This window comes from Moschus berezovskii, chromosome 28, assembly GCF_049115385.1.
Source record: "Moschus berezovskii isolate FMDL1 chromosome 28, NW_MosBer_1.0, whole genome shotgun sequence".
Classification (NCBI taxonomy): domain Eukaryota; kingdom Metazoa; phylum Chordata; class Mammalia; order Artiodactyla; family Moschidae; genus Moschus; species Moschus berezovskii.
In genome coordinates, this window is record NC_142487.1 from 12018038 (window position 1) to 12040260 (window position 22223).

General features: G+C 46.1%; 1 protein-coding gene across 4 annotated transcripts in view; it reads right to left on the bottom strand.

The window, feature by feature from the left end:
- Positions 1 to 8404, bottom strand: part of PTPN2 (protein tyrosine phosphatase non-receptor type 2) — a 65959-nt gene extending 57555 nt beyond the window's left edge. For 2 of the 4 annotated variants that reach the window (XM_055417250.2, XM_055417249.2), the window contains exon 1: positions 8205 to 8403. In XM_055417250.2, coding sequence (XP_055273225.2) covers positions 8205 to 8273 — 69 coding nt within the window. In that variant the 5' untranslated portion in view covers positions 8274 to 8403. Of the gene's footprint in view, positions 1 to 8204 lie in introns of all 4 variants that reach the window. The other 2 variants (XM_055417252.2, XM_055417251.2) reach the window with 2 other exon arrangements.
- Positions 8405 to 22223: the final 13819 nt, after the last annotated feature.

The following is a 22223-nucleotide window of genomic DNA, read 5'->3' on the forward strand; positions in this document are numbered from 1 at the left end:
AACTTCCTTAATATGTAAAGAGCTCGAACATACCAGAAAGGGAAAAGAAATACAAGTGACTTTTAAAAATAAACTCTGTTAAACTTCATTCATTAGAAAAGAATTGCAAAATACAACAACAGTAAGACCATTTTCCACCTCATGAACAAAGATTAAAAACTAGGCATGTAAAGGTATAGGAAACCAGGCACTTTCCTACACTACTGACGGACGTGTACATACTCTTTGCAGCACTGCTCATAACAGCTAATGGCTAGAAATAACCTACATGTGCACAGATGAGTGCTTAATAATGAACACTGTTCAACTGTTAAAATGAACCCATGAGATCTATATGGAAGGATTTTCTAATGTAAGAGAAAAAACAATGTGCAAAACAGTATGCTAACATTTGTTTTAACGGGGCTGGACAGAGAGAGGGAGGGAGAGGGGAGACAGGCAGGCAGGTAAAGATGGGTGTGAATGGAGAAGCACAGTGATCACCCACAGGAAGGAACCAGGAATGGTAGGAGCAGTGACTTGCTCTTGCATTGCATGCCCTTTTGTACTTTTCTCATTCTTGCTATATTCCTAAAACCCCAACCAAGACATTTACTTATTCAGGTATTAAAACACGAGCTCTAGAATTCAGTACTGGATTCCTATCTGGACCTGCTGGTTAATTGCAGCATACATCTGCTGCTGCTGCTGCTGCTGCTGCTAAGTCACTTCAGTCGTGTCCAACTCTGTGTGACCCCATAGACGGCAGCCCACCAGATTCCCCGTCCCTGGGATTCTCCAGGCAAGAACACTGGAGTGGGTTGCCATTTCCTTCTCCAAGCATACATCTGGAGAAGCTGAATCTCAGCTTTTCTCATGGGTGACCACCTATGAGATAATCCACATAAATTTACCTAATATCTGTCTGATACAAAGGAGGAGGTTCAGGCAAGATAAGCTATTTTATTCTTATTAAACTATTTTACTCAAAGAGGGCCTCTCACAAAGCATGATACACAGCAGGACATACACCATGAAGAATCTGATCTCCCCAGACAGTGAAGGGCACTCTCAGAGTCATAACCAAGCCTGAACACTCTAAAGTAATGGGGTTTGAAGGATGTGAGATACTTAGCTTCACACTTCACTGTGTCCATCCACTCTGTCCATTCATACAGAGTACAGGCAAAAACATTTGACTAATAAAGAGAATACTGAGCCATCATATAATTCTGGATTCCCTTAGGGACCTTAAGTATAAAGGAAGAAATTTTGGTATTTCTCCCATAATTACAAACAACCAATTTGGGATTATCTTAAAGTGTTGTTTTTTTTCTTATAAAATTAACATCTCTTTTCCCATTTCCTAAATTCTTACTTGCTGTTCCATCACAACAGCTCAAGATAGAATATTCTACAGTACAAGGATACATTTTCCATATACTATGTAAAAAAAAGCTATGTACCAAGTACTAAAATATTAATACTGTGTAATTTTCTTACCCCGATATTATAGTGATAGGGATTTAAAAAAATAAAGACTTATGATTTGAATGCAATGCAGGAGATCCTGTTTCAATCCCTGGGTGGGGAAGATTCCCTGAAGAAGGAAATGGCAACTCCAACCCTGGCAGGGTACAGTCCATGGAGTCACAAAGAGTCGGACACGACTGAGCAACTAACCTCACATCACATCACCTACGTTTTGTAATTTCCTTGGTTGAGACAGTTGCCGCTGTCACGGAGAACCTGGACTGTCTGAGGTCCCAACCTTAACTAGGAGGAGCAGACCACCATCCAGGAACCTTACTCCAGCCCACTTCAAGAACTCCTGGAAGCAGGACTAAGCAAACTGTCAAGAGGAAATGATAGTTTTCAGAATACAAAACTGTTTGAATACAGTGAAAGAAGAAACAAAGTAATTCAGCATGAGACTTTCTTTAGAGGAAAGCAGGCAGTGTGACACAAAGTTATCAATTATCGAGACAAGAGCCAAACAAAGTGACAGAACAATGAGCTTATTAAGTTAGAGTACTGGGTGTGAAAGAGTAGGAGCATATTAAAACAAACAGACAAAAAGATGCCAGAAATCCACAGACACAAGTTTCCTGGAAGTCAGCAATCCCAATGGTCCTCAGGACCTATGATGCCCTTGAAATCATACACAAAATCTGGGGGAATTGTACGTATGTGGTCATGTCTCTTATTCACAGGTTTCATCTTAAAGGTGTCTAAATGCATCCACGATCATTAAAAGCAAGGATTTCACTGTTTCAATTCAGTTCAGTTGCTCAGTCATGTCCGACTCTTTGCGACCCCACAAATCACAGCACGCCAGGCCTCCCTGTCCATCACCAACTCACGGAGTGCACTCAAACTCATGTCCATCGAGTCGGTGATGCCATCCAGCCATCTAAATAGAACATTAAATTAGCACTATATTTAATACATTTTAAATAGCACTGTACTCATTTCAGACAGCAGCCCAGCAAGGCAGAACATCATCCCAACTAAGAACATAACAGAAAAACTTACTATTCCACTCAAAACAGCAGAGTCAGAACTCACATGCTATAAGACTAGCCAGCTGAACTCCTTGGCTATCAGCTGCTATGTTGTAAATTTATACGCTAAACTGAGTTAGTATATGGCTAGTTACTATTATCCAAAGTAATGATATTATCAAAGGTTCTAATAAACTAGTTGGGTGGAGAAGACTCTTGAGAGTCCCTCGTACTTCAAGGAGATCCAACCAGTCCATTCTAAAGGAGATCAATCCTGGGTGTTCATTGGAAGGACTGATGCTAAGGCTGAAACTGCAATACTTTGGCCACCTCATGCGACGAGTTGACTCACTGGAAAAGACTCTGACGCTAGGAAAGGTTGGGGGCGGGAGGAGAAGGGGACGACAGAGAATGAGATGGCTGGATGGCATCACCGACTCTGTGGACATGAGTTTGAGTGTACTCCGGGAGTTGGTGATGGACAGGGAGGCCTGGCGTGCTGTGATTCGTGGGGTCACGGAGAGTCGGACACGACTGAGTGACTGAACTGAACTGAACAGTTTACCAGTAAGATTATTTATTTTTATTAAATTTACTGGCGCGACCAACAGGGAACAGAGTGTAGAGAATCTAGGTAAGAAATTTCCAGGGGAAACAAATCATAGGAATGCTGAGAAAGTGAAGAGCATTTAACTTAATTTAGCACCTATGTAAATTTTAATTCTGCTTTCCTAGATTTTATCTCTGGTTTACTCTCTGGAGAAAGAACAGAATAAGAAAACAAAGCAATCAAGCAGGGGATCAGAACTGCAGGAAGAGACACCAAGAGCTGAGCTATGGACTTCCTCAGACTTGGTCGCTAAGGCTCTGTGCTCCTTAGTGGTTAGCCACTTCCTAGGGTTAGTGGCTAAGGCTCTGTGCTCCCAATGCTGGGGGCCCGGGTTCAATCCCTGGTCAGGGAACTAGATCCCACAGGCAGCAACTAACTGCCACAACTAAAACTCAGTGCAGCCAAATAAATCAATAGATACATTAAAAAAAAAAAAAAACTGTGACAGTTTTCCAGCAGGGAATAGCAAATTCTTGTGGATACTAATGATCTAGAAGAAACCAAAAAGGGCTACTGGAGATTCTTTTTAAAGTCAATACCCTGAACAAGACCAAGCTAGAAAGGACAGGGCCAATGCAGCCATCTGGAATTCCATGATTCTAGGTATCCATAACCTAGAGAACTGGGCTTCTTCCCAGGTGGCTCAGTGTAAAGAATCCACCTGCCAGTGCAGGAGACCTAGAAGATATGGGTTAGATACTGGGGCTGGGAAGATCCCCGGAGGAGGAAATGGCAACCCACTTCAAGTATTCTTGCCTGGGAAATGCCACGGACAGAGGAGCCTGGCTGGCTACAGTCCATGGGGTCAAAAAGTCAGACACAACACAGCACCATGAACACAACCTACAGAACCTGTCAAAGGCGAAACAGTACTGTTTCCAGTTCTATATCCTTCACCAGGGCATCATTCTCTGGGTTGCTTTTCCTTAAAATGGTGGTTCTGACCTTCTGAGGAATCATAGAGTTCCACTTAAGAATCTGACCAAAGCCCTGGAATCCCCTAGAAACCACATTCCTGGGGGCATTCAGATAAGTTTGCAGTTTCAGGGCACTTGGAAATCCCTTTCCAGTCTGATCCATGGGTCCCAGACATGGTTTTCAAGGCCTCCAGTTTCACAAGGACCAACCTATTATAGCACATCCCACTCTCTCCTGCCATCAAAAATGTCATGATTCTTTCAGTGCCACTGTTTCAAGCAAATCATAAAGGAAGAAACAGAGGCTGTCATGCTGGCAGAGCAGGGCAGGCTGCAGTGAGACTCAGGAGCACAGGCTGTGAGTTCCCAGTGGATGTGGAAACCCCACAGCAGTCACAACCTCGTGCTGGACAGGGTCACCTCAGCTGCAAGTGAGGGGCTGGAAGAACCAAGGTGCTGACATCTCAGAGCAGTACTTTTCTTTAGTGAATGCTAACAGAGCATCAGGCACACCTTAGGCTACAGGCAGATGGTGGGGAAACAAAGGAAAATGAGGCAGTGCCCAAGGAACTACATGGACTGGCAGACAGTTGTACAACAATGGGATTCATATGCTAACATAGCGTTCAGAATCAAAGAAGGAGCAAATAGATTTGCCACAGTGGCGAAGTAGTAAAGAATCTGCCTGTCAATGAACAAGACGTGGGTTCAATCCCTAGGATGGAAGATCCCCTGGAGAAGGAAATGGCAACCCACTTTTCCTGCCTAGAAAATCCCATGGACAGAGCGGCCTGGTGGGCTACAGCCAACAGGATCACAAAGAGACATGACTGAGCAACTGAACAACAAAATGACTGATATCTAGTCTTGAAGACATCTTCCAGACAAGTAAGGTAGGCAGAGAGTATGTCCAACTTGTCCAGTATGTCCAACTTGTCCAGTATGTCCAGACAAAGACTCCAAGGTGTGTAAACGCAAGTGATTCTCAAGGAAATCAAGAAGTTTAATACGGCAGCAAGCCCTGAGTACTTACATTAAGGCTGGCAGAATATGGAACAGATACTGCAAGGGAACAGTTTTAGAATAAGACAGCTTTGATTTTTCCTCCACACTGGCTGGCAAGGTAAGAAAGTACTAGAAGAATAAAGTTCATTTGATATTTTACTTCTAAAAAACAGCTGACTCACAAATGATAAAAACTGCTCTTACTGACAATATTTGAACCATGAATTTCTATTGAAGAAAAATGACCACTCAGTTAAGACTTCCACAAACTCTGATTAATTACCCGAATTCTTCCTGAACTACCACTTACAAGAAACATTACTCCATAACTTAGCTTTTGCCATTTCCCTACAGTTTTACTCTCTTTCCCGAAAGGTTCTCACAATTCCATTCCTTTCCTCTGCCCTTCTAATGCCCCTGCTGATTCACATGGCAAACGGCAGCAAAAAGGGAAAGGCAGAAAGGGACCGTGAACATTTCTCAAAAAGCCAGAATTAATCTCAGACTATATTAATGCTACTAGCTTGTCGCTCAGACCAAATTAGACCTTTCCAGCAATCTCACTTCTGCCAACCGCGCCCGTTCACAGCAAGGGTTTCCACCCTGTGCTCCTGGTCCCATCAGCCCCTGCTTCCTGAGGTTTCTGGCTCCAATATTCATCCCTTCTCTTTCTTCAATCTCCAACCTATTTCTTTAGCCTCCCCCACTCCTTCCGGATCATGTAAACCATCAAGTCACCCTTCTGTGGTAGGAAGTCAGTGTTCAGCAAACACATATTAAGTACCCACTAGATAGATGCATGGCCTGCAGGAAGCCTGATGAGGCAGTGAACACAAGCAACTAAGAGTGAGCTCCAATCCAGACATTCACTCCCAGAAACCTCCCATGTCACAAGTTACATTGTAAAAGCAACTGTTCAGAGAGGGTAAAAAGGAGTAAGGGGCCAGAGTTTCAGACTAAAAATACATTCCCTTTTCTTACAGGACTTTGAATGATAAAGTAAAAGTCCTCACACACTAAAAGCAAGTCTAGCTCTTAGTTCTATTGTTTTTTTTTTTTTGCTCAAGAGCAAAGCCTTTCTTTTCCTAGCCAAATTAGTATTGCCAAAAAAAGCACAACTCTTCTCAAACGTTATCATCAACATACCCACTGCTGTGATCTACAAAGCAGAAAGTCCACTGAAACACTTTTTCCTACTCAAACAACAGTGGTTTGCTTAATGGAAACCGCTGTCCTGAAGTCCTGGGCTTCTGCATCACAGCCAATGCCCGGCCTTGAAAGGCGAGGCCATAGGTACAATCCAGGGGATCCCACCCTGCCAGGGAGGGCCAGGAAACCACCCCTCTCCTCAAGGAAGTGAGAATAAAGGGATGAGGAGGTGTTGGTTAAGCAAAGGTGGGAAGAAACAGGGAAAGAAAAGTTATGCGCAGGCAAAGAGAATTGTCTCTACAAAGGCCTTAAGAGGACAGACAGCACATTTCAAGGGGCAGAAGAAACCAGCGGAAAAGTGGGAAGACAGACACATGGGGAGGCAAGACCCGTGGTCTCAGGAGCTGCGGCAGGGGTTTCAAGGCACCATTCCAGCTCTGTCCCCCATCTGACTTCTGTTTTCCACTCAAATTGCTCTCTTTAAGGAGCCTGTTGATCTTTGAGCCATTAACTCAATGGCCCTCTTGGATTGTGACCTTGTTGGTGCCCCCTACAGCACATGCCTACTGACCATCAGCTCCCTCCACACCCACCACCGATTTACCCCCACTCCTACAGCTATTCCTCTTTAGCCTTTCTTTTTGCAAACTTCCCTTTCTCTACCTTAAACACTGTTGTCTGTCAAAATTCTGTCCTTGGCCTTCAGCATTTCCAAACCATCTGCAGGATTTGTACTGACCTAACTAAAGCTCTTGTCCTTCCCTTTGGAAAAAAATAAAAATGAAGAGCTTTGACCAACCCACTAAAGGACTCCTAAGCAGAAGCCTATGAAGAGTTTCCTGAACTTCATGCCATTGAATACAATTTTTAGTGGATATAAATGTATATTTCTGATGAGATGAATTATAGTTCTCATGGAATATTCAAGGGTACTTAATAATGAAAACAAAAAAAGTCAAAAGTGCTTCATCAAAATGTCCAGGTGAATGAAGCTGTAGCAAGCACCACCTCTTCTCAAACCTGGGTTCTTTCTGATAAACTGCCTGCAACCTGGGGACAGTCGTCTCTCCTAAAACAAATGTAACTAGAGAAGACACAGCTGGCAGCCTCTCACATAAAGCTTCCTACGAGAATCTGCATTTAAAGCTTCCTATTATTGGGAAATCCTTACCAGTATTCTTTGCAGTGAGTACCCCATTCTAACGCATGCTGACCCACGTGGATCAGGATATTAATTACAGGTCCTGCTAACGTGCTCAAGAAGAAAACGTTACATTACGAACATAATGAAAAGAGGAACTGTCACCTAACTAAACCGGAAGGGGAAAAACCCGGGAGCAACTAGATTTACAGGAAAGCCCGTTTTGTCGTCTCACTGTACAGAGAGCGACCTGAAGAGCCAGAACAGCATTTACCTCACACCACTCACTGTAATCCTGGGAATAACATGCAACCATTAGCAGGAGGGAGCGGACAACTAGATAATTTTAAGACATAAAATGAAGTTGTACTCGCACAGAAAAGGTCCGTGGTTGAGTCAGGAAATGGTCCCAGGGCACGTCTCCCCGAGGAGACCAGAAATCACGCCAGGCCCCCGCGTCCGCATAGCCGCCTCACGACGTGAGAAGACCCGACCCTGCCGGCCCGGCCCGGGTCGCGGCAGCCCCTCTGAGCCTCCCCTAACTCACCGAGCTCCTTCCGGAAAGCTCTGAGGGGCGACCGCGCACCGAGGGCGCTCAGGCAGCCGCGAGACGACCGCCCAGCCACAGTACCGCGACCCTCCCAGGACCCCCGACCCTCAGCCGCCCCCAGCCCTGTCCCGGCCACGCCCACACCCGCCATCGGCACCGCCCCTCGGAGCCCACTGCGCCTGCGCGCACGCAGCCTCCCCAACTCCGACCGCCGAAGCGCAGAGGCCCTGGGCGGCGCAAGCGCGCCGCCACTTCCGCCCCAACGGGAGGCGGGGGAGGCGGCGGGTGCCTGCGGGCGCGAGCCCGGTCCTCTGAGGGGGACGGCGGCGGCTGAGAGCCCGCCACTCACCAAGTACAGCTGCTGCCAGCGATTCTGAGCGTCTAACTCTTCAAACTCCCGTTCGATGGCAGCCGACATGGCGGCGGGAGCGAGCTGTCGCGAGGGAGCCTGCGCCGGCGGAGAGGCTCAGGCCCCGCACGATCCGGGCAGCGCGCAGCCGCTGCCGCGCATGCGCGCTCCACGCCTGCACCGCCCCGCCCCCACGCCGATCCGGCAGCGGGGAAAGTACCTGGTGCGTGACGTCAGCGCGCCGTCTTCGTTGTGCGGGGCGGGGCGCCGCGGGAGGCGTGGTCCAGGCGGTGCCCAGGTGGAAGGGGAGGTGGCAGACGGCCCCAGGGGCGGAGCGGGAAGGCTGGGCTTCAGGGAGAGTTGCAGGTTGAGCACCCTGGGGTTTGAATTTTATTTTGAACATCATCTAGGTCAGTTTAGCGGCATGTGCCCCACTTTCTTCTCTAGGATAATGTAAACCGGGACTGATGCCTGCGCCTGGCCGCCCGCGGGTTTTGTGCCAAATAAACCGCTGTTACACTAGAAGAGGCAACGTCTCCTGGAGGTTGGAGACTGACAGCTTGTTAAGTAAACGTTATGCAGCTTAAAAGTTAGTGTTACCTTTGTTGTTCAGTCGCTCAGGCTCCTTGCGACCCGTGGACTGCAAAACGCCAGGCTTCCCTGTTCTTCCCCATATCCCAGAGTTTGCTAAAACTCAGTCCATCGAGTCAGTGATGCCATGCAACCATCTCATCCTCTGTCCTCTTCTCCTGGCTTGCTTCAATCTCTCCGAGCGTCAGGGTCTTTTTCAATGAGTCGGCTCTTCTCATCAGGTGGCCAAAGTACTGGAGCTTCAGCATCAGTCCTTCCAATGAATATTCAGGGTTGATTTCCTTTAGGATTAACTTGTTTGATCTCCTTGCAGTCCAGGGGACTCTCAAGAGTCTTCTCAAGCACCACAGTTCGAAGGTATCAGTTCTTCAGCGCTCAGCCTTTTTTATTGTTCAGCTCTCACATCCATACATGACTACTGGAAAAACCATAGCTTTGACTATACAGATTTTTGTCACCTGTGAAAAGAACAAATCATCTGATAACAAACATGCTGATTATGGAAATCATCTCCCTTTACAGTAAGATAATTCATTATAGGGAAACTTGTGTTCTTAGAATAGCTTATCATCTTCTGTATAAATGTCACGTGTTAGAAAAATTTAGCTGTGTTGTCCAACACTGAAATTTAAACTTAAATGAAATAACAAAGATTCTTTTCTTGACCAAACTCTACTCAAGATTCTCTGAGCTCTTTTTCAGCTAGGTCTTGAATTTTGGACTGCCCTGTTTCACTCTGCATTGTCAAATTTTTGCAAGAATCCTGCTGAGTCAGTTAGCCAGAAGCCCCCATTCTCAGTATCTGATCACTCTTGATATTTAGTCAGGTTCCTCATCTTTGCATCCCTCGCATGACATCTGATCTCCCTGCCCTGCCTTTACCTAGAATCCTATTAGGTCGACTCACACAGACCCTCTTGTGATGCCTCTGTTAAAAACATGACTACAGGCCCAAAAGGAAGTTGATGGAAAGCCCCATGTCACCAATCTAGATTTGATGATAGTTTCAGCTCTCCCAGAAATGGGATTTAAAGGAATAAATCAAGATTGACTAATCCCCACTAGGTAGGTGATCTGCTAGGTAGACTTCCCTCGACCTTGTAGTAACCAGTTGCTTCTCTGCCTGGAATAACTGCCTTGTTCCAGTTCCCTTCTGCCTGTAAGTCGTTTGTTTTGGGTAGCTCCTTGTGGCTTCTGTCCATCTGCCCAATACATGAATCATTTAATAAAACCAATAAAATCTTTAAATTTTACTCAGTTGAATTTTGTCTTTTAACACCTCTTAGTAATTTTCCATCTGCTGACACCCCACTTGACTGTAAATTCCTACTTCCTATTCAGAATTTGGAGTTGAACCCTGTCCCTGCCCCACTACAAGACCCATTGTGGTGGCCCCTATACCTGTCACAGTAGTCACCCCACTGGTGACTACTGGAATAAAGTCTTCCTTTTACCTCATCATCTTCTACAAGTGTCAGGCATACATTTTTTCTTTAACAGAAATTAAGAATTCAGTTCCTCAGTTGAACTAGCCCCATTTCAAATCTCAGTAGCCACACAGGCTAGTGGCCAAAGGATTGCAGAGCACACAAACCATCGAAATTCTGTGGAACAGAGCTACCTGAGGGGTTTGAAATATTTCATTATTTTAAAGCGTCCTTGACATTGACATTTAGTCGCTCAGTCGTGTCTGACTCTGTGACCTAGTGGACTGTAGCCCTCCAGGTTCCTCTGTTCACAGAGATCTCCAGGCTAGAATGCTGGACTGGGTTGCCATGCTCTCCTCCAGGGGATTTTCAGGAGTCCAGGAGCCTGACTTGTATGGTTAAGTGACTTGAGGGTCCACAGATGTTAAACAATGCTGAAGCAACCTGGTGGCTCAGTGGTAAAGAACTACCTGAGAGGTTTGAAATACTTGGGTATTTTTAATTGTCCTTACACAAGTAAGATAATGCAAACACTGGTCAGAGAAAACCAGCAAGCTGTTGGAACAAGAAGAAACTAACACAGAACATTCAGTTCATTTCAGTTCAGTTCAGTCGCTCAGTCGTGTCCGACTTTGCGACACAGAACATTAAGCAGCCAATAAACCCTTACAGAATATAACTGAGGAGTACATACACTCTCCCTCCAGAAATGCCCCACAATGTAAGTGTCCTGGTTTCTGAAGTTCCATCCTTCAGACTGACTAAATTAAAGGCATAATATCTCCTGGGATTCCCCATGGCTGTTGGGGTCAAACAGCTCATCAAATCTTGATCTCACAGCAGCAGTTCTTGTCACCAGATGCACACGGTGCCTCAAGAACTCTGGTAAATGCTGGCTGGGGGTGCAGTGCTTGCCCTTTGTGGGTTTGCCCTCATTTGCTGTGTGCAGCTAGGACTCTAAGGCAGCAAGCAGTTCTCCCACCAGCAGCATCTGCATCGATGGTGAGTGACAAAATGAGCAGAGATGAGCTACATTCCCTACGTGGTTCCATCAGCCTCCCTAGAGAGGCTCAGTGTGGCCTCCACTGGCTGCTGGTCTTAATGGCGTCCTCAATGGTGAGACACGTCGGGGGTGCAGAGAGCAGAGGAGGAAATGAGCAGAGAGGAATTTCAGGGAATGTTTCTGGGGTCTATCCTGTGAAAACTCCTGGAATAAGACTTGAAGAAAACTGATAAGAAAGATCTAAAGCATTTTTCAAAGCTTACGTAGTTGCATTTTCATTTCTTTTGAATGAAATGTCTTGTAGACAGGAGTCCAGGAGCCTGACTTGTATAGTGAAGTGGCTTGAGGGTCTGCAGATATTAAATAATTTTTAAGCAACCTGGTGGTTCAATGGTAAAGAACCCACCTGCAGTGCAGAAGATGCGGGTTCAATCCCTGGGTCGGAAGATCCTCTGGAGAAGGAAAAAGCAACCCACTCCAATACTCTTGCCTGGAAAATTGCATGAACAGAGAAGCCTGGCAGGCTACAGTCCATGGGGTCACAAAAGAGACACAACTTATCAATTAAACAAAAACAATCTAGTAAAACTTTTCAAACTCAACCAAATCTAGATTCAAGACCTTATTTTTGGGCTTCCCTGGTGGCTCAGTGGTAAAGAATCCACCTGCCAATGCAGAAGACATGGGTTTGAACCCTAATCCAGGAAGATCCCACATGCTGCAGAACAACTAAACCTGTGCAACAGAAGCCTTGATCTTGTGCTCTGCTGCTGCTGCTGCTAAGTCGCTTCAGTCATGTCCAACTCTGTGTGACCCCATAGACAGCAGCCCACCAGGCTCCCCGTCCCTGGGATTCTCCAGGCAAGATCACTGGAGTGGGTTGCCATTTTCTTCTCCAATGCATGAAAGTGAAAAGTGAAAGTCAAGTCGCCCAGTCATGTCCTACTCTTAGCGACCCCATAGACGGCAACCTACCAGGCTCCTCCACCCATGGGATTTTCCAAGCGAGAACACTGGAGTGGGTTGCCATTGCCTTCTCAGGATCCTGTGCTCTAGAGTTCCTTATTAGCCCAGGAGCTACAACTACTGAGCCCGTGTGCCTAGAGCCCATGCTCCACAAGAGAAACCAGCACAAGGAGAAGCGCTTGCACCACAACTAGAGAAAAGCCTGCACAGCAACAAAGACCCAGCACAGCTAAAAATAAGTAAATAAATGAAAAGACCTTATTGTTGAGACCTGGTTTTTTACCTACATTCTGTCTCCTGTCTCCCATTCACTGAAGTCGGAAACCTGGACTCAGGTAGACATGGACTTTGTAGACATTTCTCCTTCTTCTCAAGTTTCAGCGGTCATAAAAATACTTCCTAATTGTCTCCTAAGCAGTAATTGTCCCACCACCATGCTTCCCATCACCCTCACTGTCTCCGCATCCTTTCTCTTCTGTGTCTTAAGAGGTCACCTGCTTCTCTTGATTCTTCCTTAAGAAACATCTCTGCGCTCCAGTCTGTCCCCACTGCCACTGCCTTAGTTCAGATTTCATCATCTTCCTGCCTTGTCTCTTGTCCCATCCAATTGTGGGACATTCTATTTGGGAATCCCAAGTGCAACGTGGTACCTGGTACATGGTAGATGAAAAATAAATGTGACCAAATGGATCTTTGTTGGACATTTAGATTGTTTCAGATTTTCCCATCATATGAAAATGCTGCAATATCCTTTTTGGATACAACTCCCTGCTCCTTTTTAAGGAGTATTTCCTTTGGATAAATACTCAGAATTGGAATTATTGGGCAAAAAGGAAAGACTCTTACTCCGTTAGATTTTCCCAGAAGCAAGCCCTGGGACGGAGATTTGAATGCAAGTATGTTCCACAGTGGGCGATACCAGGAACCCTGGTGAAGGACACTGGAAGGGAGGCAGGAACAGGAAGCAAGGAAGGAAGCGGTGAAAGATTTGTTGACAACCCGTCACCACTGTAGGCACCCGGGCCTGGTCCCACTGGAGAACTCCGAGAGTAAGTCCAGAACTACTACTGAGTTATCCAGACTGAAGGGTGAGGAGGTTGGGGTGTTAACTGCCAACTCCCCATGTGTTGTGAGCTGAAGAAGCTTCTAGGGGTTCTCATTAGAGTGCACGTGGCCCTGCTGTGGACTGCATAGGCATCTGCTTCCTCCCACATCTATATGTTGAGATTGAGGTGGGGCCTTTGGGAGATGATTCATCAAGATGGTGAAGCCTCATTAGAAGAAACCCCAGCAGGTTCTGCTGCTCTCCTTCTTCACATGGTGGGGGGCAAGAAGACAAAAGATGCATGACTATGCCCTAGGATGCTGGTTCTCATCAGACACTACATCTGTTGGCATTTGATCTTGAACTTCTCAGCCTCTAGAACTATGAGAAATAAACATTTGGGTTACCCTGTCTATGGTATCTTGGTTCTGGCAGCCCAAATGGATAGTTCCCAAATAGCATCTGAGAGTCCAGGTTCTTTGGGACCTCTCTATGCATGCCTCCTGGAGTGCTAAACTTCTTGCTAGACTCAGTTGAAGAGCTGGCCCACGATGATGCTTCTATTTCTCCAGATTCCCCACCACCACCACGTGTTACCTCCTGACCTCTCTCAGTGCCATTTTAGTTGGGAAAACAGGTCATGCTCCAGGAAGAAAGCTTATACAATCAAAAGAATCATAGGGCTTGGCTCACAGGCACTGATAGGAAGGAGAAGGAAATGGGCAGTTGTAAATCTTAAGGTGTTGAATAAAGAAGGACGGACCTTTGAGGATGAGGAGAGGAGAATGTATCAATACAGAAATGCACTCTGCTGACGTGGGAGTCCTGGCAGGGGTACCTGCATCCCTCTTTGTTCACTGCCAGCAGAACTTCCTGAAGTGCAGACAGGACTATGATCCACAGTGAATGGGATGAGGTTTGAACTTCCTTGCAAAGCACTGGAAAGGCTCAGGGAGCTCGGACTTCAGAACGGAACCCTCTGAAGAAGCGGAGACCCCACTGCCTGGCCCTGTTCCTTCAGAGAACTCAGTGGACATTCCTTTCATAAAGCTCAAGGACTGCGCCGGGGAGGTGGGGCATGGCATCTCTGAGAGATGGGAGGGACACATCCTATGTGGGCCAGAGCTGACCAGAAGAAGGTGCTGGAGATGGGGATGGTGGGGTCCTGGCAGAGCGTGGGTTGGGGGGGCACAGGGGCAGCAGCACTAGAGGAAGTTCCTCCACCTTCGAAGTCACATGCTAATGACCAACAGATCCAGGGGCTCCACTCTAGGGTGAGAGAGATGGCAGCTGACTAAGTAGGGTCCAAGTGTTGGAAGACTGAAGTTTGAAATGAGTCATGGCAATGGAAAATCACAGTCTCTCATTCACTGTCCAAATCAGTTCACAGAACTGAAAACTCACTGACTGAAGGGAAGGTGCCAGTTCCCTTTGATGAAGGATGCTGCAACCCCACTACATGGTAGATAACTATGACCCAGGGAAATGGGTAGAGAATCTGGGTTGATCTGAAATAGTGTTATGTTCCTGCAGTAAGAGCTGGGCTTATGAAGACAGGTGACAAGTGGAATTCTGATCCAAGAACACCTTACAGTGCTGCCAGATCCTTGGTCTGCCTGTGGTTATTTCCCAGCTCCCATGTGCATAATTGGGATTTTACATAGTAGTTGGCAGAACCCTTACAAGGATTTCCTGATTTGTAGAATAAGAGCCATGGGGAGAAGTCTCTGAAACTGCCCCAACCCATCAAGAAAAAAGTTAGGAGCAATCCTAGTAGGAGTGGTGGAAAGTAGCACCATCAGAAGGGACATCAAGGATAGAGGGTGGTGGTCTTCATCAAAAACCAGCAGGATATTGGCAGGGAATGGTGGACAAGTGTAACCTGAACTTAGTTAGGAACCCAGCCATAGGCACCTCACCCAACACAGTGAGGACTGAGCGATGGATGGTTTCCAGGGCTTGTTACCTGGCTGTTCGCCTGCAGATTGGCCAAGAAAGGGGTTGGAAGTGAGCTCTCACTGTGCTTCCCAGGCTCTTGCCTTCCCTTCACAGTAGCCCCCTCTGGGATCTCGATCTTGCGGCCCCCGTACTCGCTTGCTGTCTGAGCTGCTCATCCAAATGAATCAGAGTACTTCTGATCCTTTCTGTGGGTCCTCCTTCTCTGACTTAAGGTTATAGGAATTACTTGCATATATATTTTTTCTTGGGCCTTAACTGAAATTAAGACTTCTGTATCACTTTTTAAATTTTTATTTACTTATTTATTCATTTATTTTGGGTGTGCTGGGTCTTTGCTGCTGCTCAGGCTTTTCTCTAATTGTGGCTAGCAGAGGCTACTCTCTAGTTGTGGTGCTCGGGCTTCTCATTGCTATGGTTTCTCTTGTTGTGGAGCATGGGCTCTAGGGCTCTCAGGCTTCAGGAGTTTTGGCTCCCAGGCTCCAGAGCACAAATTCCAGTTGTGGCACCCAGAGTTAGTTGCTCCTCGGCACGAGGGATCTCCCCAGACCAGAGATGGAACTGGTGTCCCTTGCATCGCAAGGCAGATCCTTTGCCACTGAGCCATGAGGGAAGCCTTATGTCACTTTTTAAATTGGTGATATTTTACTTTTAAAACTCAGGTTGAGTAAAATATGACACAATATATTTATATTTGTGGTTCCAGGTGATGGATACAGGGGTATTTGTCTTATTGGTCTGGAGGGTTTTTTTTGTTGTTGTTATCTTTTTTACTGTGGTAAAATAGACCCAACACCACCCCTCCTCCCTTCATTCCGCTGAGCGGGCATTTCTGTAGTAGAGGGCAGGGAGGACACCTGTCCTTCTGCTGACCCCAGAAGGAACATCAAATTGCCTTATGCTGAGTCTCGTGAAAATAAAGTAAACCCCCTTAAGTTAAACTTAAAAATAGAACGGTTGACCTTCAGTTTCATTTTCATAGTTCTGTCAACTTAAAAAAAAAGAGTGTATAACGTGAAAGCTGTGAATTAAGTTTTATTTGGGGCAAAATGAAGATTGTAGCCCAGGAGATAGCGCCTCACAGTAGCTCTGAGAAACTGCTCCAAAGAAGCAGGAGGGAAGGTCAGTATAGATGTGGTTCTGATGAAGATTGTGATTCTGATGTGATTCTTGACATGCAATCAAGCACATATTTTCCCAGAAGGTTTCTTTTAGTCTCGTGAAGACTGCTAGTCACAAGGAACAGTTGTCACCTTGAAGGACGTTAGTGCTTTTCTAGATACGAGGTCACACGGAGTCGGACACGACTGAAGTGACTTAGCAGCAGCAGCAGCAGATATGAGGAGGTACAAGAATTGGACTCATAAAGTTGGCTCTTCAAAAATCTATCTGAGGACCAGTCCTGCCAGTTTCTTCCCCTCTGAGCATAGAGTGCCTTATTTCTGCTCCCTACCCTGAACTCCTTTCAGTGGGTGTTGAAGGTCAGCAGCTGCAGCAGCACATGATTTAATCCTCATTGAGGTAGATGGCAAGTGCCAATTTGTGGTTGACAGTTCCATTGGAATGTCCCACTACAATTTATTGAAGCAGTCCTCTACTATTAGGCATTCAGGTTGTTTGCAGTTTTTCACTACTGCAAACTAGCAGTAAAACAATGCGTGTTACCACAGAGATGTGGTCCTAATTCCCTTCCCTCTGTGACTGAGGTCCAGAAACCTAGAAATACAAACTGGCCATGAAAATCCAGGACCTGTGGCATCCTAGACAAACGGACACAACTTGTCTGAAAACAAATGTATGGACAGCTTGCTTTAAGAGTATATCACAAAATTCACAGGCCTGTGTGATGTAAATGGATATATTGATAAAGATTTGGAATAGTGGCCAGAGAAGAGATGCAGTGCACACCTGTTCAGCATCCATTAATGCACAGGAAGGTTCTCTGTGGCCACCCGACTCCAATTTGAGAGAGAGTACCCTCGTGGTGGGGGCTTCCCTGATAGCTTGGTTGGTAAAGAATCTGCCTGCAATGCAGGAGACCTTGGTTTGATTCCTGGATCAGGAAGATCTACTGGAGGAGGATAGTCTACCGACTCCAGTATTCATGGGCTTCCCTTGTGGCTCAGCTGGTAAAGAATCCGCCTGCATGTGGGAGTCCTGGGTTTGATCCCTGGGTTGGGAAGATCCCCTGGAGAAAGGAAAGGTTACCCTCTCCAGTATTCCAGCCTGGAGAATTCCATGGACTATATAAAGTCCATGGAGTCACAAAGAGTTGGACACAACTAAGCAACTTTCACTAACCCTCGTGTTGAACATGCGCAGTGCCAGGGGCCTGTCCATGCTGCCAGATAGAGTCCGCTCAGAGGGGTCTGCACCCTGGTTTCCATGGAGCCCCTGCGATCTGCTGATGTTCACCACCTCCCCCCACAGACACTCCGAGCAGGTTCCCCAGGGTGCACAGGAGGATTCAGGTGAAGCTTCATCTTCTAGGGGTGAAGATACTCTTTGGAATCTTATGCCACAAAGCAGGACAACCCCCAGCCCTGTCTTTTCTTATTCTCTAAGCTATAATCGCAGCCCTCTCAGAATGGGATCCGCTTCACGGTGGACCCCACCCTGGCCTCCCCACCAGCTGGTGTGTGTGTGTTGGGGGGTGGTGCGCAACGTGAAGTTCCTGCTGAAGGACTTGAAACTGATCAGGTAAAGTGAGAATCCTCACAGTGAGTGGAGAAGAGCGGCTGGTAGTCAGCAGAGGTCACACCAGGGTCAGGGAGCAGAGGCCCTCAGAGGAGCACGGAGCCTGCAGTGGGGCGGAGGCCACCCCTTTGGGGGTCAGCCCTCTGCCCTCAGGGCTGTGACCAAAGTAGCATTCATCCCAGATGGGCCACATGGGGCCACACACATGGACCGAGGTGATGCGGAGTCATGCGGACCCATGTTGGCATTGCTGTGGACCCCAGCCCTCCAGCCTCCTCGGACAAGTGCTGTGCTAGCAGAGACGGGCTGTGACCCCAACCCCCAACCACCCCGCCCCCCATCATCACCCCTCAGAAAGAGTCCTATCCTGGGTCCCTTGCTCCTCCCTACCACTCCCCACCCCTGGACCAATAAGTCAGAGTGTGCCCTGAAGGACAGGCCCAGGTGGCCCAGCCTCAGGGGTAGGCAGAAGATGTTGGGAAGAGCAGGATGCAGGGAACTTTTGGCCCCAGATCCCGGATCCAAAGGCTGAGTCCAGACAACTACCCACAGCAAAAGCTGGTGATGGCTTCGGCAGTGTACTCATCGATAGTGAGCCATTATACTTACTGCTACTGTCAGTGGTGAGTTTAATACCAGCTGAGCAAACGTGGGAAGTCTCACACTCTTCAGTCAGAAGCACTAGACTGACCAGATTGTTGGAAAATGCACAGAAATGGTTTATGATAGAAGGGAGGCAAGTGTGAGGGACACATAAGTCTCACCAACTAAAGATAACTTTTCATGTTGATTTTTTTTTTTTAGTAATCCTCTTTTAGCTAGGAATCTGTTTCATAGGCTATGGATGACTTATTCTCTTTAGCTAGGCTTTCAGACTAACTTTCGTTAAAGTGTTGATGCAAGGAAGGGTAATGTTTTCACAGAGCCTGCCAAAACAGATAAGAATGACTTTAAAAAAAACCAAAAAACCAGGGTTCCCAGAAACAAATAATGACCTTTTTCAAACAAAGATTCAGAATCCGAATTTGTGAAAAATGCTGTCTCAATGCTTTCTATAATATTCTTGGGATTGCTTTAAAGCAAAAATAATGGTTTAATTAATAAAAATATGTGGTTTAAAAGACTGAGGGCTTTTAAATTTTTTAACTGATTTTTAATCTTTTGTGGGTGGTAAGAACTTTTCCTTATAGTGTGAGAGAGAATGATAATTGTTTCTTTGTTGCATAGATTTTAAACTGGGTGAAAGTTTTTGTCTTGAATCATCCTGCATCCTTCCGCATGTAGCATTAGCTTTGAAATTAAAATTTTACATAAGCAGTTCTGCCTGTCTGATTCTCTTCCAGGGAAGAAAGAAAAGAAGAAAGGGAGGGAGATAGGAAGGAGGAACAAGGAAGTGGGGGGAAAGAAAGAGAGAAAGGAAGGGAGGAAGGGAGAGAGAAAGAGAGGGAAGATAGAAACTTCTGGGTTCACAGTTAATGGGTCGTCCATCTAATGACGTCCATTTGTGTCTGTGTTTGAAGGTCATTACCGGAGGATGGTCCCTGCCCCAGGGTTCTCAGCAGTGCCCCTTGCAAAGCCTGCCGGTTGTATTCCTCTCTGGTCTACTGGACTAGGTTGTTTGGGGGCAGGGGCTGATGAGAATCATTTTGGAAAACTGACTTCTCTCATTCAGACATAGCTTTTCCGGAGCAGAGTATTTTCAGAACACTTACTGGCAGCACAACATAGATGACATCACAGAAGTAATTCCCGCACTGCTGAGCTGCTTAATTCCCCAGTTAAACACTGCTCTGATGTCACCCTCATCCCGGCAGGAGGGCTGCTAACGTCGTGTGCACTCAAAAAGCCTTCTCACGCCCCTGGGAAGGCTGCTGTGGACTAATATTAATTCCAAATAGCAAGTAATTCTTTTTCTAGTCAATACTTTCTTTTAAGTATATGGATTTAAACACACTTAAGTTGTTGTGGAGATTTGAAATCTTGAACCAAAGTTTAAAAATTTCAAGTGATTGAGCCTGATCCTCAAACTGTACCAGCATCAGAGTCAGGGATATGAAAAGATGAGAAGCTGTGGTTTCTGCATGCTTGCTACATCTTTGTCCCAGGCAGTATGTTGGGAAGAATCGAGAATATTGGCATCATTTGTTGTTCATTGTTCAGTTGTGTCCTATTCTGTGACCCTGGGGACTGCAGCACTCCAGGCTTCCCTGTCCTTCACCATCTCCCTGAGTTTGTTCAAACTCATGTTCATTGAGTCGATGATGCCATTCAACCATCTCATCCTCAGTCATCCCCTTCTCCTCCTACCTTCAATCTTTCCCAGCATCAGGGTCTTTCCCAATGAGTCAGTTCTTTGCATCAGATGGCCAAAGTATTGGAGCTTCAGCTTCAGCATTAGAACTTCCAATGAATATTCAGAGTTGGCATTATACAGACATATGTGTTCTCTGTTCACAGAAAGATGTCTATGAAAGATATGTAATCCTCTTAGGTTCCCGGCCAGAGTCTGGACATCTGCAGGATGTTGAAACATTGGTTGTGTGATGATGACCCACCCACCCCTTGAGCTCTATTATTCTGAGAACTCATCACCCCACCAAAGCAGAGGATTTCTCTCCTGCGAAGGAGCGAGCTGAGCAGCCAGGGAAGGCCTCGTACCCTAGAAGTCTGACTCCTGTCTGCTCTCTGCTCCCAGAGATGGTGGGGCTGTGAGGGCTATATGGTCACCAGGTTGAAGAGGACCGTCCCCGGATCAGTTAACCAACCCCAGCAAGTGTCACAGGCATGTCCCTATGAATCATAAAGCAGAGGCACCCAGGCTGGCATCCCTGGGGACCATTTTCAGAGTCACAGACTGCAGACTTTACCACACTGCCCACCAGGGGAACCAGGCCACCAGCTCAGTAAAGCCAGCCAGATATTCCTTCTCAAAAAATGAGACTTTGTGGTTGGAGACCAAGCCAGTCAACAGAGGGTAACCTGCAGCTCTAAGACCCTGGGGAGATGCAGCCAGACGAAGACAGAAGCTCAGCGAATCAAGGAGAAATGCGGTCTGGAGAGAGAAGCAGCTCCACACAAAGGCCGTGGAAACTGAAGACCTCCTGGCCCCAGAAAGAGAGACAGGTTGCCTCTCTGATGGCTTGGAACCCCCACTGTGGCCCAGCTGAGTTCTTGCCAGTCCTTAGTCATCAGGGACTTAGGGCACTTGCATCACCTGGTTACACCCTTTTAGAGTGACCAAAAGCTTCCTGATATGCCACTAAATATTCAGCTAGTTGGTAAAGGCTGCAACTTGTTTCATTTTATGAACTAAACCAAGCATAGCTTAGCGACTGAACAACAACAATAGTCAAAGCTATGGTTTTTCCAGTAGTCATGTACAGATGTGAGAGTTGGACCATAAGGAAGGCTGAGGGCCAAAGAATTGATGCTTTCGAGCTGTGGTGCTGAAGAATACTCTTGAGAGTCCCTTGGACAGCAAGGAGATCAAACCAGTCAATCCAAAAGGAAATCAACTCTGAATATTCATTAGAAGGACTGATGCTGAAGCTCCAATACTTTGGCCACCTGATCGAAGAACTGACTCATTGGAAAATACCCTGATGCTAGGAAAGATTGCAGGAGGAGAAGGGGACGACAGAGGATGAGATGGTTGGATGGCATCAGAAATTCAATGGACATGAATCTGAGTAAACTCAGGGAGATAGTGAAGGACAGGGAAGCCTGGTGTACTGGAGTCCATGGGGTCGCAGAGTCAAACAGGACTTAGTGACTGAACTACAAAAACAAGCGTGGCTTATTTATAAATCTCCCATTGTTTCCAATATTTGGCATTATAAGCATCTTTGTAGTCATATCTCTGAATGCAGCCACAGTTTTTTTCTAGAGCTGACTTCCGAGAAATGGAATTGCTAGGCTGTGTGGATATTTTAATGTGTATTGCTTATTGCCTTAAATTAACTTATACTGGAGCAGTATTTGACAACCCCTGTTTAAATCTCTCCTCCAAAAACTTACTATTTGTTGTCAGTCTTCTTATTTTTTTTGTCCATGACAGTATGTTCGGTTGAAAATAAGACCTTCATTTTAATTCTTCATTTTATTGATTTAACTTTTTATGAGATATTGATGGACACTTATTATATTGTGTGTTTGTATGCAGGCGTGCATGTGTACATACATGTCTTAAGTTCATGACCTTTGCTTATTTTCCATTGCTGTGGTCAACATTTTCTTATTGATCTGTAAGAGATTTTCAAGTTAACCCATTATCTGTCACATAGCTTAAATATTTTTCTTATTGTTTAATTTTAAAATTTTGTTTATATTTTTTG